The 15,897-nt window shown below is 42.5% G+C and overlaps 2 protein-coding genes across 3 annotated transcripts; both read right to left on the reverse strand.

Annotated features, from left to right (window-relative positions):
* Positions 1 to 5,329: 5,329 nt before the first annotated feature.
* LOC129595068 (uncharacterized) lies at positions 5,330 to 8,482 on the reverse strand. Of its 2 annotated transcripts, none has more exons than XM_055491977.1 (4): positions 6,630 to 8,482; positions 6,510 to 6,547; positions 5,535 to 6,440; positions 5,330 to 5,443 (listed from the first exon to the last, which is right to left on the reverse strand). In XM_055491977.1, the coding sequence occupies exon 1, from the start codon at positions 7,817 to 7,819 to the stop codon at positions 6,980 to 6,982; it is 840 nt and encodes a 279-aa protein (XP_055347952.1). In that variant the 5' UTR covers positions 7,820 to 8,482; the 3' UTR covers positions 5,330 to 5,443; positions 5,535 to 6,440; positions 6,510 to 6,547; positions 6,630 to 6,979. The 2 variants fall into 2 exon arrangements, with proteins under 2 accessions (XP_055347952.1, XP_055347953.1); XM_055491978.1 differs by lacking the exon at positions 5,330 to 5,443 and having other exon boundaries at positions 5,529 to 5,673; positions 5,840 to 6,440.
* A 753-nt stretch (positions 8,483 to 9,235) lies between these two features.
* LOC129595063 (uncharacterized) lies at positions 9,236 to 14,089 on the reverse strand. Its single transcript, XM_055491971.1, has 4 exons — positions 12,870 to 14,089; positions 12,045 to 12,381; positions 11,031 to 11,320; positions 9,236 to 9,884 (listed from the first exon to the last, which is right to left on the reverse strand). The coding sequence occupies exons 1-4, from the start codon at positions 13,110 to 13,112 to the stop codon at positions 9,594 to 9,596; spliced, it is 1,161 nt and encodes a 386-aa protein (XP_055347946.1). The 5' UTR covers positions 13,113 to 14,089; the 3' UTR covers positions 9,236 to 9,593.
* Between the last annotated feature and the right edge of the window lie 1,808 nt (positions 14,090 to 15,897).

The following is a 15,897-nucleotide window of genomic DNA, read 5'->3' on the forward strand; positions in this document are numbered from 1 at the left end:
AATCGTAAATAGACCTTGATATCGAGCCTTATACTGTTATCGAGCCATGGAAATAAAGTACATTGTCATTAAAGTATTTAATTTAACTCGCCAACAGCGCAAGCCAGCTGACCAGCTACACAGTAGTACAACATATAAATTACAAAGGAGGCCTGTACGGAATCGCTGCGAACGGCCTCCAGTTAAAATGACTCTGATTTAAACATCGTACAATAACTTGACCAAAATCGTTAGAGTTATTGGAGATCTTCCAACGCGTGATCATTAAACGGTACAGTATTATTCCAGATAGTACGGTACAGATATAGTCAGCTTCGTTGGACGCCTAATTCGGGGAAAGACAGGAGAAAGCCGATCTACCGCCTTCTTGAAACAACGCATCAGTTTGGCGATAATGAAGGGAAACGCTGCCGCAGTTTTAGGCACTTTGCCGGGCAGAAGTAAATTTGGGGAAGGGAATGATTTTGGTTGTTTTTGGAACTTGTAACCGTAGTGTGTAATCATTGCTGTTGTACACAAAGGAAACCAATTAAAATAAACTAGTATTATTCCCATCGATATGCTTCCAGGTGAAACGATCCACGGCTGCGTAATGTGGAGCCCGGTGCAGGATCTGAAGGACGCCTACAAACTGGAGATTCAACGGCTGTACAGATATGTCTGCTGCGGCAAGAGCGGCTACACGCCGGTGTACGATCCCCGCATTACCCTGCAGGGTGAACCGCAGTACGGCTGCATGCAGCCCAGTCGCAATCTCCGGCATCGATATCTGCTACTGGTAAGATAAACTTGATGAGTTTTATCAACAAGTTTTTCTCTTGTTTCAGCCGGTATTACAGCACATTTTTTGTAATAAACCGTACAGCAAATTGATCAGTAATCCGATTTTTGCAGGATCGTAATGACCCCAGCCATGTTGACCGGCAAGTACAGGGCATCGAGTTCCAACTTCCAAGCCGATTTCATCGACAAACATCCCAAACTCAAGAGCCTAAAACGGCGCTCCGGCACCGACGGTTTTGTCTTCAAAACCGACCCGCTTTATGAGTTACTTGGTAGCCCCTATCCGAGTATTAAGCGAAACGATTTTACAGAATTAAAAATCTGACAACTTTGTCAATAAATACTTAAAATGATTATAAAATTATTTATTGAAACTGTTTTAAGCATAAATACAGTATGCACAAGTGCAGATACTTGTATGATATAATAACTAAGTAAGTCTGCTATTGAATTGTCGCATATTTATCCAATAATAAGTTTTAGCGGAATGTAAGCAATATATTCAAGAAATTTAGAAACAAAGGAATTTGAGAATCCCAAGAAAATCTAAGAAACGTTTCCGTGCTGTAGTTGAGACCCGGTCGGCAGTGGTACCTCCAAGTCCTCTACGTCATCACCACCGCCGACGACGGCAGTCGTATCCGGCGTTCGGCCATCATCCCGGCCAAGTACCGCAACGGGACCAACATGCGCCACGTCGAACTGAAATCCTCCGACTTTTCCGGCGTCGATTTCCCCGGCGGCACCGCGGCCGGCCAGGTCTCCTCCCTGACCACCATCATCGGGGCCTCCGTCGGCGTCCTCTCCCTCCTGCTGGTGGCGGCCTCCATCACGGCCTGCGTCGTCGTAAAAAAGCATCGGTCGCGGATGCACTCAGGCTGGTCCGGCAGCCGGACGGGCGGCTACCGCCCGGGGTACCAGATGGCAGCGCGCGGCGGACCCCCGGCCGCCCGCGTGCGCAGTGTCCCGCGTAACGTAACTAGACAATCAATGCGAGGGCACGCATAAACGGAGATCAGTTTGGAACAGGGAAAACAGCCAGTGCGCACAATATGTTTTAAAACCGAGCCATCAACTTCTTTTTGTCGTACATTGTACATATATGAAAAATTGCTTACACAAATTAAAGTGAATCGTTTCTACTGAAAATGTGAACTGTACCATTGATGGCATAGTTTACACATAACTTTTGTGGAGATACCTCCAGAATCGGTGAACAACGATTACCAAGTGAGCAGCACAGATAATACATATGTAATTTAGAACAAGTAAACTGGCCCGTAAAGATTGTTCAGTAACGTTATACCGTATGGCGCGGAGCGGCAGCGTACTGTAGCAAAGCCAAGCCAAGAAATTTGTTCCAGCCGGTATTACAGCCCATTTGTTGTAATAAACCGTACAGCAAATTGATTAGTCATCTAATTTCTCTAATCATGACTATGACTATGCACTATTCATGACTATTCATGAATTATTTATTTTCCTGCATAGTCAGAATGGCAAAGCCAGACAACTATTCAGGATGGTTGTCTGCGGTGAGTATTATCACTATTATGGATTGTTGACCTTTTGCCTCTAGAGTTTTTTCGGTTTCTGTCTCGGATGCCAAGTCTCTGCTTATATTACTAAAATCGACAAATTTTAATAAGCTATTGGAGCCAAAAAAGTGACCGAAGTGATTCGTCCATTTGGCTAGTGCAACGAAAGAAACGCAGGGGCGAAGCCAAAGCATTTTCTTGTTAAAATTTATCTGGGGCAACAGACCAGCCCGTGTTAGCCTACGGCACTTTGGTAACAAGCTTTTGAGTGACCACTGAGGCTAGCACAATCTCGCTGGCGTAAGGTCAAGAATCTGGGGATATCGCCCACACTGAGTAAATTCTGTTGCAATTTGAATCAGAAAAATCGATTGAGTAGAAGCTGAGATCATCCGTAGGTAGCAAAGAGTAGAAACCGAAGTCCTGCAAGGGATGTATAGTAGTCATATAACCAGTTTACGGAGGACCACATCCGCAATAAATTTCCGGGCGTATACGTGGTTTGAAGCGTAAATTTTCGAAACCCTTAGAACCGAAGGAATCGAAGACGCCTAAGCGCGGACACCGAGATCACTTTCGCGATTTTTGTAGCGTAACGTTGGAAACTCGGGATTGTAATGACTGTCTGGTCAATTTTCATTTGAATTTATATTATACAGTTGTCACTATTATTTCGTTATTCAAATGAGACGCTGCTAGTTGCGGACCGATTTATTAAGAAAACCACATTATTCTCTGGGAAATGTGATATAATTTTCACCCTTTCACGAATTTTTTGGATTCTTATTGAATGTACTATACTCTTTTACGTTAAGGAAGTGATGAATTGGAACGAGGCCTCAAGTCTTGGTCTCGTTAGTGTGCCCGTGTGTTTGTTTATGTTATACAAAAGCAAGTTCCAAAGCCAAGAGATGTATGTATAAACCCATGGCAACAATTTGTTTTTTGGAGTATCTGCTCCACCAGTGAGGCGCTTCGGGTTAGCAATAGCGCAACATTATCCGCGTCGTTGTGACGATTCCGGCGCACTTGACCGCGTCAAAATCGGTCTACCCGTTCGCCCAAACATAATTTTCTTATAGCAAAGGCCCTCACGGTTGTTACGGATGCAGCTAGCATCTATAGATTTATAAATCGCTACGTTTTTATTCCAAAACAATTAACTTTAATTCCAGATTCAACTTAAAAAGCAATTAATATTTTTAAAAAATAGTTTCAGACATGTAGGGTGGCCATAAGTGGTTTTGAAACAAGTTAGAACGATATAAAATTCAGAAAAAAATTTTGAAATTTAGTACTGTGACACTGTAGTATCTTTTAAAAAGTAAGTACTAGAAAGGTCAACATTAACAGTAAATTTGTTTTTAGTTGCGTTAGCAGTTGAAGGTACTTAGCAACGCAAAAGTTAATAATAATTAGACAGATACTTGAAGCTAGTATGCGTGTTTATGAGCATCAAAAGCACGCGATAAATTTTAATAAATCGGGAAGGCATCACAACTACAAGCTAATTGGAAATGTTAATGGAAATACCTTCAAAATTTGGAATGTCTACAATTTAAAACATTCCAAGCAATTTAAACATATTTTCACAGCTGGCCCCGCGCAGCGGGGCCAATACCTCTGTAGTTTGGCATTTCAACGTTTGAAAAAAATGGTAAAAATAAAATTTGATAAATGATACCTCTATAACTATGACCACTTGAACCCTAAATGTAGCATTTCCACTTTTTTCATAATAGGAAGTGCAGTATTTTCACAAAAAATTTCGGCATGTTTAGGCATTCCAAATTTCTTGATTATATTTCCATACCTAAAACGCAACTGGTTGCGCGCTAGCGCGACTGCCAAAAGTGATTTTGAAAAAGTTTTGAAAAGCGTGGGATTTAAAAAAACTTTTTGTGCAATTCTAGAACGTTCGAGGTCAATAATGATTCTATTTGGCTGTTTTTTGTAGTTCATAAATTTTCGAACCCTTTGATTTATTTCCAAAGCTGACCCCGTCCAGGGATCCAATAATTCTATAATTTGCTCTACCTAAATTTACGAAATTTTTCCACAAAATAGGCGAAAAATCTAATTTCCATACCTAAAACTCCACTGGGAGCGCGCTAGCGCGACCAAACACTTATACATAATAATTAAAAGTAGGGGTAGAATACAGACGCCCTGGCAACCTTTAGGTCACGACTTAATCTCAGTAATGGTTATGGTAGTCGGTAGGGTGATTGATTTTACTTGTCTCGTAGTGATTATTGGAAATAATCAGTGAACTTTTACTGCAGTTAATTATTAAGTTATATTGGCTTTACTTCTTGTGATATTAATTGTTTTATGATAAAATGGTGTATTCAAAGATAAATGATAGTGACGCGGCTGAATACCGGTTCAAGGCCGCAATGAATACTCTTGAAAGTGTAAGTTGACTGTCAGTTACTATAATTATAATAACTGCCAACTGTAATTTTGGCGATATTTTTGCCAGTAAGTGCCAACTGTAATGGTACACGCAGTTCGATTAGTGTGCAGAGTTTGCTGTAATCATCAGCTCTGAGGTTTAAATTAATTTTGTTGATGGAAGTAAGGCTAAGCAAGATAGCAGACCTGGACAGTTTTGGAAAATGGGCCCACCATTAGAGATAAAAGTTACAGGTAGCGTGTGCGTTACGGTATTGATGCAAGTAAATCGAGTTTTGAGTTATACCGCAAGGTACACTCGTTTCCACATCCGCTCAATTTCGTCAGTAGTCCGGATTCTGCGGACGATAGCGCGTCGCGAGGCGCACCCGGCTCGAAACACTGTTCAGTCCACCCAGTTCGAAGGATGTGCCGGACATATCGGCAGCGACAGAATTAATTCTCGAATTTCCCGAAGCCATCAAAAATGCCTGCCACCGAATTTGATATACAGGGAAATGACGCTGCATGGCACACAAAAAGCGACGGGAACGGATTAAACACCAAGGGATCCAAATGAGCCGTATTTGAAAATTTTGTCGGAATGTAGTGAACAAGCTTCACAGTTCCAATCCACGTTAAGGTACGGCAATCCGTTAAAGCGCTTTTTAAAGGCCAAAAGTTGTGTAGCTGTTTTTGTAGCTCACTGGCGTCGGTATTGGTGCCTATACATATTGTAGAATAAATACCGGCAAACGAAAATAAATTGCAGTTTCTGTTAATCATTTTGCTTGTTTTAGGGCACACAAAAGTTACCTATGTGCCCAAACACAAGATTTCGATCCGGATGGTAATTCCATGGAAGCGTCGACAAAGGTCACAATTTTAGAAAACGACGTGGGTCAGATTCAAAGAGGTATCTTCAAAGGTATCTTCAAATGGACGAAAACCACAACTGCAACGTATTTTGTTTAACGGACTGGACCCATGTATGAATCTCCACTCGGAGCCACCTACTCAGTTGCTCCATTGCCGGATGTATATATGCATGCAGTAGCAATTTAGGTTTCTGCTTTTCTCTAAACCGTTATTTTAGAAAAAGTTACTTAGTGTCGCCGTACCAAAACAAAGCTTCAAGAATATCCAATAATAACGGAGTGGCCGGTGCCAGGATTGCCTTCGGATAAGGGCCTACAGGCACAAAATATTGTACGTTGTAACTGATGTTGTGTTCCCTCAGATTATGCACCATATCCCCATAATTATGGCATTTCCTGTTTAATAACGTATTATGCAACGTTGACGGTGGCAGCGAAACGATCTCTTCCATTTCTCCACTTTTGGTGATCAGTGAAGTTTGCTTCAGTGCCACCACAATTCGCAAAGATACGACTCATAGCATCCGTCTTCGCGGAGTCCGGGCTTCTGCTGGCGGCTGAGAACATTCATTTTCACTCAGGATGGCCGACAATGGCCGGAGAAACTTAAAGCGATCCTCTTTAGTCAACGGTTTGAACACCAGCTTCCGGGGGCGGGTGACGGTGACGAGCGGCTTTGATACGTCAGGGTAATGTGTCAAGCTAAATCCGGGACAGGCTCTTTCGTTTTAATCACCCGCGCTGCCCCGACTTCGATGGTCCCGTCCGGATCAGAGCCAGGTAGCGGTTGGCACGTGCGTAGCTGTGGGCAATACTTTCTTTCTGGAACCCGACGGTGGTCGTGCTGGATCGAATCACGTAAAAAACATCGCAACGTCCGAAATAATCGAAGAAATAACAGAAGATTACCTACAGTAAAACGGGGCAAGCAATGGGACCAGTCACTCTTTCCTGTAAATCATGATACTGTAATTATAGTCCTGCTACGCTTCGGTAAAGAGTGCCCGCAAAAAGGAGTGCACTTTCGCAGTACCTGAAGTAAAAATAATCAGGTACTGGTGTCTTGAATTGACATGCTACCGGCTCATCCCAAGCGGTCAAACGTAACAGCGGAAGTTCGCAACATGTTTATTCACAAGAGCATTCAAGAACAGAGTAAGGTGTGTAGCAAAGTGAGCAAGGGGTGTAGCAGGCGAGCATGCTGTACTCTGTACGTGACTGATCCATAAAATTCTGAGAGGGCAACTGTCCGCTAAATGAATTCATAATCGAGTAATTTTTTTATGTAGAATCATAACTACTCTAAGTGACCGTGATCCCATACTTCTACAGATACTTACTACTCGTACCATTACAGCAAGTACATACATGATCTAGTACGCTTTACAATATAGCGCAAGAACTTCCTTGGTCCAAGGGGATACGATCGCATACACCCGGATGATTCAGCAGAACGCGCAGTTCCCGCCAGCACTGCTGTGTCTTTTCTTTTGTCATCTCGTTCAGTGAATCCTCCGGAGGAAACCTGGTATACACCAGCGACTGTATGCTGTGCCCGGTGGGGGCAATCTTCCGGCTGGTGTCTTTCAACTGGAACATGGTCGTCGCCTCAGCCCGTAAGGCATCCTTCTTCTCCGTGGAGATATAGTCCGCATACGTCCCCACAAAGAGGAATCGCAAACAGTTCAAACCGGTTTGGTAGCCCAGCCATTTCAGGATATGCTGGATATTGGCCACGTGCTCCTTCAGCAGGCGATCCGCCCGAAACACCACGTAAACAGCGTCAATATGCTTCAAGTTGGAGCTAACCCGATTGCGGATCAGATTGATCACCTTGGTGTCCTCCCATTCCGTGTCACACAGACCGATCGTATCCGCCACCACTATGCTGCGTTCCTGGTAGATCTCCTTTTCCGGATTGTAGACTTTACCGCGACCACGCACAAATACAATTTCTTTCGTAACACTACGATGACTCACGTCGGATTCGCAGATGTTTTGGTTAAAGAACACGTTGATCAGATGCGATTTGCCGGCGCCCGTCGGCCCGACAACCAGGACATTGTACGTATCGTCTTCGTAATCCAGATAGTACTCAACCCGGCTGAATGTGTAGTTATCCGCAATAAATGAATACAGGCTTTCGCATGTATCAGTGATGGCTAATTGGGAGCGGATGGGAACGGGGAATGTGTTGATCAGGCGTTTCCGGTTATCCAGCATGTAGGAGCGGAAATACTGTATCAAACCCCGTCACCGTGGTCGTCCATCTGACTACTAATCCAGCGACCCCGAAAGACGTAGTTCGCGACGTGTTCACAGTTGCGCAGGCACAGGGAATAGTTGGACAGGCCGATCACGTGGCGCATCCGATGCCGCATATTCTCATTCATCGGACGGCAGCTCTTGACGTCGTTGACGTCGATGGGATAGTTTTGGCGGGGATGCGTGTTGATAGTCACCCGGGCGTTGTAAATATTGACATCCACCGACCCGAACTCCAGAAACTGCGTCCCGTTGGTCACGAACCAGTGCTCGAATTCTTTGTTACCCCAGCCACTGTGCATGTAGCTGAGGAAAATATTACTGCCGTCTTTGAAGTCTTCCAGATATTTGAGATTGGCTACTCGAACCGGCTCGTCGTACACCAACGTGTGCTCGATCCATGTCTTCTTCTCGGCTTCCAGGAATGAATAAGTGGTTCCCATTTTAAGCCGTTAAAATGTCAGCCGTGAACAGCACGCTATAAAAGACACAACGATTCGTTCATAGAATCAAGAGCAAACAGCCCGGTTTACGTGAGTCGAGTATCTGGTCGGTAACGACTGCACAATGATGAAAGTATGCTCATGTTCTAAAGAATGACATACATCCGTTTCCATCGTTCAAAGCAAATTGTTACGCAAACAGAAATACACATGTTTTATCGGTTATCAGTGTGCAGTTACAAACGTTAAACCAGGAAACCAAATGTTTGACTTTGCAGTTTGCACCGTTGGTCCGCCGGATGGCTTTGATATTTGAATCAGACAGACAAGCCTTTAAACTGCAGTCAGCTTTAAGCGTGTAAGCGGCACATGTGCGGGGGAAAACAAAATTTCCCGTGCTGTATGAGGGGAAAACTTAAGGCCCCATGCGAAGTACATGTATTGTACGAGTGTACATTAATTCGTACACAATACGGTTGATCGAAATGAATAGGTGGCCCGCTCGAGACGGTCCCATATCTCCCCTATTTCGTCCCTAAGGAGAGATTTTGTTCAGAACCGGTTTCATAGCCTGCAGAGCGGCATTTGTTCTCGATATTATGAAGACGAAGGGAGCGAAAAAGTTAAATACCTACTCGTAAGGTCATTCAAATAGTATAGTACGTGAATTACAGTAGTGATGGTCGTTCAAAGTGGCCATCATGAGTTACAACTTCCACAAATCTTTTTTTCTCCAGAATTTTTCCCTTGCCCAATTCAGCATAGCATATAGATATTCTGTACGTAGTATTTGACATTTTAAAAAAAATGTTGAATCGTTTTCTTGCAGTTGCGTCGTTAAAAGACTATAAATAACACTATAATAATATTCGGACATTTTGTCACATTAAGCTCACTTATCGAAAAAGTTAACGACACAAGATTTCTATGTATTTAAGAAAACAAAAAACCACTAATGGTACAATTCTGTCCGGACAACGTTGTAACTTGTCACAATGTAGGCTCAACTACTAGATGCTTCTACAGTAGTACAAGTCGAACTATCATCTTTATCAGATCATCAAATCTCTCCGTACAGGCTGCTAAATATTCTCAAAAGCGCCATTATCAAATAGAAATATTGTAGTACTCGTAATAAAATATATGTTTAAATACATCTCGAGTTGACGACTTCCTTCCTTTACAAAGAAACCACAAGTCAAGCAGGAATCCAGATCAGTACAAATGCTCAGCGTAATAGCCGACTCTACAAAAGTCTCCGTCGCGGATAAAATGGATCTCTCCGCGTTTCACTTTTTGCCAGCGGCCCGACAAGTGACCAGCCACTTGTAGACGCGGGCGTTGCGCAGTTTGTAGTTCTCCTCGTTGCGGCCGTTGAGGGATAGCGCAGGCGGGCGCGGGCCCCGCTCCCCGTCCCCCTTGGAGCCGGCCTCGTCGCTGGGCATCTCCGGTTCATCGTCATCCGTCTCCACCGTGGGGATCAGGGCGATGCTGTCCTTCCGTCCGCGCAGCACACCCCCTCCGACAATGGACACCGATTCGAACTGCTCTTCCTCCGATTCCATCGCGTCATCCGATACCTGCACAGTCAAAAGCTAATGTTTACTCAATTAATTTTCATTATTTTTTTATTAGTATAATTTGTTTAATTTGTTTTGCAGAATTGGATCTACTTTGAAGTTATACGCGTTGTGCGCTGTATTAAGACCTGCGCTGTATGTTTTATATTGAATTACGTAGACAAAATACTTAATTATTTTGTCAATGCTGCTAATAAACACGAGCCTGCACAGGTGTATACTGTATACTAATAAAATAATTAATTTAATTGCTGTTACTGCCTTGAATGGTATTTTGATTCTGAATTGGTACTGGTAAACTCTACTTTACTACGCTTAAATTGTGCAGTTTGTTTAGTATCATCAATAAAAACCTGCTGAAAATGTACATATGAGAATACGATATTTTGCATTCTGACACGATAATCCTGTTTTATGCCGTTGCATCTTTGATGTTATGTAAACGGGATGTTGCCAAAGCGAAGAACACTACAACCATAAATAAATTGTACAGCACTAAAATTTATGCGATTTAATCTGCAAAATACCCGTACAATCAAAAGTACGACTACGATAGTACGTACCTGTACAAAGTGTACATGAAAAACAATTATCTATACTTTATTACGTATTTATTTTTATTATCATTATTTTTATTATTTTGTTATTATTCCATTACGTATCTCTTATTTTACTATTATAATTTTTTATTATTATCTTACTTTATATTATTCTATTTTGTTAGGCCCGCCTTCGCAATCTTATACACGGACTATGCACAGGGTCATAGACTACTACACTCTCTTTATTTTAGGCCACTTTTATGTGCCTAGCGTTTTGAACATTTCGCGCTTCGGTTAATTCCATGCATTTATTTTCTAGTTTTACAACTATGTCCTTTCTGAATTATTTCTTACACTTCCCACTTTCACTTTATTTTGTAAATTTGATAAATCGAATTACTGATTAATCCGTTATCACTGATCCGTTATTGCTGATTACTCCGTTATTATCGCTTTACAATAATCCAGTGAAGTGTCATCCCGTTAACAAATTTTACTAAATCAAAAGCATAACGAATTACAATGAATACTGCCAATAGTTACGAACTATCGCTGCAGTTACTGTACTCGTACATCTCGAATCCGAATCAATTCGCAACTCTACCTGATTGGAAATGTTCAGTGCGCGCGAGCCGCACCGTCCGCCCATCTGCTGATCATCCAAGCCCATGGAATTGAAGAACTTCTCCAGTTCATCACCGGAGGATATGGAATCATCATCACCACGGAACGCCGAACAGTCCATGGTCTTCATGCGTTTCACCGTGCTGCCGGGACGGAGAGGCCGCTTCCGGCAGGAGGGATACACTGTGGAGGAGTGGGTCGACTCGTCCGTCTCCGTTTCCTCATCGGATTCCCCGAAATCCTTCCGCACGAGTATTTTCTTACGCCCCACTGAAATTCAGATTTGTGACTGTGCGTCAGTAATAGGAACAACGGGATAACATTTGCTCCATGTTTTTTAATCAAAATTTTCGTACGTACTAAAAGATTTAAAAATTAAAAAAAACGCTTATGAAAATCAACTAAAAGCTTGCATACTTATGCATATCTGATTATTGCTTGTATACTACTGCCTGCGTTGGTGGCTGATCTCGTGAGTCAATGCACAAGTACACTGTACTACGATCTGATGTCGACTGTTTTTTGCACAATGCTTTGTACTAAAAATTAAAAAAGGTTTTATGTAGTAATTGCTCAATTTACAATGCCCAATTCACAGTCACAAAATAAAACGGGAAGATTTACAATCAAAACGAACCATTTAAAAATATAATCAAATATTTAGAAACATTAGAATGAATAAAACTGATTTATTAGGAAAAACCTTCAAAAATCAGCGTACAAAAGAGAGAAATCAAAATCAAAACTAAGCCATTTACATAATACATGGCAAATCATAAATGCGCTTGTTACAGTTTTTAATTCTGACTACTACTTGAAAGTCACACTTACGCAACACTATTTAGTCAGAATGCAGGAGAGTGAATTAACTAAAATACTAATTATTAGGATTTAATGACGTATGTAAAATAATTACGCACAGAGATACAGTAGTACTGTAATCGCTCACAAAATTCTCACTTATTCGCTCGTAGTACAGATACGCCAGACTTACCCGGATTGGTTTTCCCGTCCTCCACATCCATCCCGTCGTCATCGGGCCGGTCCAGGGAATCCTGGAGGACAAAGTGGCGCTGGGTGCGATGCAGCGAGCAGGAGCTGTTGCGGGTGGGCCCCGTGGGGGACTGGGGCTCCCTGAAGGGCCCGTTGGCCGAGGCCAGACTGGGCAGGCTGCGGTGCAGCGGATTCCGGCGACCGTCCGCCGAGAGAAGCCCTGTCGGGTAGGGGGAGGCCGCCCCGTCGCCCCCGAGGGAGAAGCGCACGTTGGGACTGCTGGCCGAGGAGGCCGGGTAGACGCCCAGGGCGGAGAGGAGCTGCGATTCGTAGTGAGGCTGCACCGCAAGAAATGCACGAATTAAATTCGATATTTCAAATTAATTTTGAAATTGACTGCAAGTGGCGCAACTGAGCAAGTGAAAGTACAAAAATAACTTATTTTTCTACAGACAGCATCCTATTTGTGGCAGTAATCTACTAATCTGGCAACGCAATTACATATTCTGAAAAAACTAAAGTTATGTATTCGGGTTATTCTAAATAAAAAAAAACTAATATCCATCAGAAAATTCAGCTTTATTTGCTTGTTTATTATATAGTGTAAAAATTATACTGTCGAAACATTTGTAGACCAGAAATAAAACAGGTTACAGATCTGAAAACGCACATAAAAAATCTTAACATAAATTTCATTAGGAAACGTTGAATAAGAAAACAAAATAAAAAATCCCAAAATATTCGCAAATTCCAGTCTTCTTGGTTTTTCGCTGCCTCGGAATAAATGTAGGAAAATCGTCTTTAGCCCAATAAACAAATTCCTTACCGTAACCTGCTGCTTGGAGGAACCCCAGTGCAAGCAGTTATCAACAGAGGACTGCGGGGACATCAGATCCGGATGCCTGCTGGCGGAGCTAATCGGGGACGCTGCAGCGGAGACATCAGGTATGCTGATCTCCATATCATCCAGCGCTTCCAGTCGTCCCGCGCTGCTATCGCCGCACGCACGCAGACGACTGCCTGGTATACTGGTCAGGTTCACCATGCTGCTAATGATGCAGTTCTCCATACAAGATACATCTCATATTCCACAGTCACCAAGGAAAAGAAAAATAACTGCAGGTGGAGTAAAAAAACGGATTAGAGCCACTATCCGACAGTGGTGCAGAGACTCCCTGTACACCGCAATGCTATCGAATTAGACACAACAGGGATCCGCGCATATCACACACTTGGATAAGACAATTATTTCGTTGCACTTTGCCTTTGATTAAAACGACGGTTTTCAACAAAGTTTTAGAAACACAACAACCATATTATTCAAAGATCGACCGGGCAAAAATCATCAAGGATCAAAAATTGTTCCAGGCACGCAGGCAACCAACGGCTGATAACGGAAACCGTAAAAATGCAGTAAACTTGGTAAAAGCCTGGATATGCAGCTAACTGGTAAAGCACGCTGTAACGCGAAGTAAGCAATCAAGTTGAATCAAAACACTCTCTAAATATTCTGGGCAAAAGCAAATTAAGCAATCATGCAAATGAATGTAAACCAGATCAAACAAACTTGAGAAACGCCAAAAAGAAGAACAGCTGTACGAAGTATACTCGTACTTCATAAACTCTGCATTTCTGATAAAGCCAACTTTTTCCGTCACTTTCCCATTTCGCAGAAAAGTTTTGTTGGTGCTGATCGTCACGCAGCAATTGACGCGGATAAGACTACCGGGATTGTCACCTACTCCGCCACATTAGAATATGCACCGGAATTGGGCACTGCAAAATTAAGCTGATGTGCGATGGTGGCCTTATACAGAAAAAGCAGTGTGTTGTATCATGCATGTTACCATGTACGAAGTAAACTGGAAGATTGTTATTGAATTTCACAAACTAAAATATCGGAAATGCGCCGCAAAAAAGATCGCTGCGATTTTCGTGGTGGAAGAAGATAATAGGCGAGCGGGATCACGTCCGCATACAGGGCTAATCGAGCATATGCCATATGGCAATTACCGCATTGGCGATCAAATTTATCACTTCCGGCAGCGGCGGCATTACGGGACGCAGGAGGGGGATGATCTTGACATCAGCATTGACGTGCGAACCAGATAACGTGCCGGCTGTCCCGCGTAACAAGGGAACAGCGGTATTACCTCAACGGCTGTTGGAGCGGCGTGGCTCCATTACTGACATCAAACAAATATATCGAGTGAATTAGATATACCGCATGCATTTGAGTACATACAGTACGTACTACGTATGTGTTGTATGTCCCACAAGGATCGCGTTTACACGAAACGTGACGACCGAACGTGGGAATCTGGCTGCTATAATTATCGAATATTTCAAAAATCTATTAGGTACTCATAAATAAAATTATTATGGTGTTTCTTGCTTTCTGCGCATGCAAATATATTACATATATAATATGCTTAATACTATATAAACATTAGTTTTCGATATAATATCTATATAGTATTCGACATTGTTCGTAAATCGTAATATATACAAGGTAAGCCTCGCGCATTCGCGCTCGGCACGTGTGTACTGGAAAGGTCAGGTTTGAATTTATGGACTGTTCCGGCAGTCGTCCGGCAGTTTAAAAGCTGAATTACTTGAAAATTTACTCTTTACTAATTACTGTACTGACCAAAGTGGACTTAACCCGGTCGACACCATGCATGCCAATTGGCACAGCGGCGACCTTCACTTTCTGTAGCCGAAGAACATGCAATACTAGACGTCTGCACGATTTTATTGTAAACCAGAGATGTTGAGAAACATTTTAAAAAGTTAGACACCAAACAATCCAGTACTGGTAGAGACCATTGGGCACCTGAAGTTCACCAAAACCGAGCTGAAAGGGTTCGCTGAGGTCTCAGCTCCCGGCCTAGAGACACTTGCATCAGAAAATTATGCAAAAAAACACACGGCAAGTTTGCGTAGGACCTCGTCAGGAAATGAGCAAGTCATACATACATGGGTGAACACCGTCCGTCTACGGTCCTTAAAAAAATCTGTGCCAGATTTGACACGCATGGGTTTGATGCTATTGTATGCCGAAATTTTAAAATTCTGCATAAAATTTCTGCAGTAAGGTAAAGATTGGCACCAACAATCAAAAAATCACATTAAATCAGCTCGTTTTAACGATGATGACTTAGTGGTCATCGAAGTGACCACTGGTCACCCATTACTTACTATTAAGTAGTATTGGTGTATCAATACTGATAATGATACTGTATTCGACAGAAACATTGCTTATAAAAGCTGTTTTCTAGATTTTTCAGCGCACAGCGTACTTGTGTGTGCTTTGATATACAAAAATGTGCAGTAAAGATATAAAATCAAAATTTTCTTAGATGGTTTCTAATGTCGTATCGGATATGACGCGAGCATGACCGGCAGGCAGAACTTTTAAACCGCTTAAATGATGTCCGTTGCTCGCAGATATTGAATTATGACGCGTTTTATCTGTACTGCATAGTGAGCATACTTTGCAGAGTTTGAACAGGAAGTGTACAAAACAGGTAAACGCTAGCAGAAAACTCAAAAGCGTTCAACACCGCATATACGAAGACTACCGGTCAGTTCACGATTATTGTCAATTTCTGCAACCGGTTTTGCTGTCACAGTACAGATATTAGTGGATTGTGTGCAGATTGTTGTTCTGGGTTAATAATAATAATAAAACCTAATTGTAAATCTAGTCTGCCAAAACTGCTACTTGCAGTGGACACGTCCCTATACAGTACTGAGTGCTGCCCAGTTTGTAGCCTGGTTGCCAGTCGCAGGGTACGTTAATCAGTTCTTGCACGTTCGCGATAGCTTCCGACCGAGTTTATGGCAGTCGT

The sequence above is a fragment of the Paramacrobiotus metropolitanus genome, unplaced genomic scaffold (assembly GCF_019649055.1).
Source record: "Paramacrobiotus metropolitanus isolate TYO unplaced genomic scaffold, Prichtersi_v1.0 Parri_scaffold0000074, whole genome shotgun sequence".
NCBI lineage: Eukaryota > Metazoa > Tardigrada > Eutardigrada > Parachela > Macrobiotidae > Paramacrobiotus > Paramacrobiotus metropolitanus.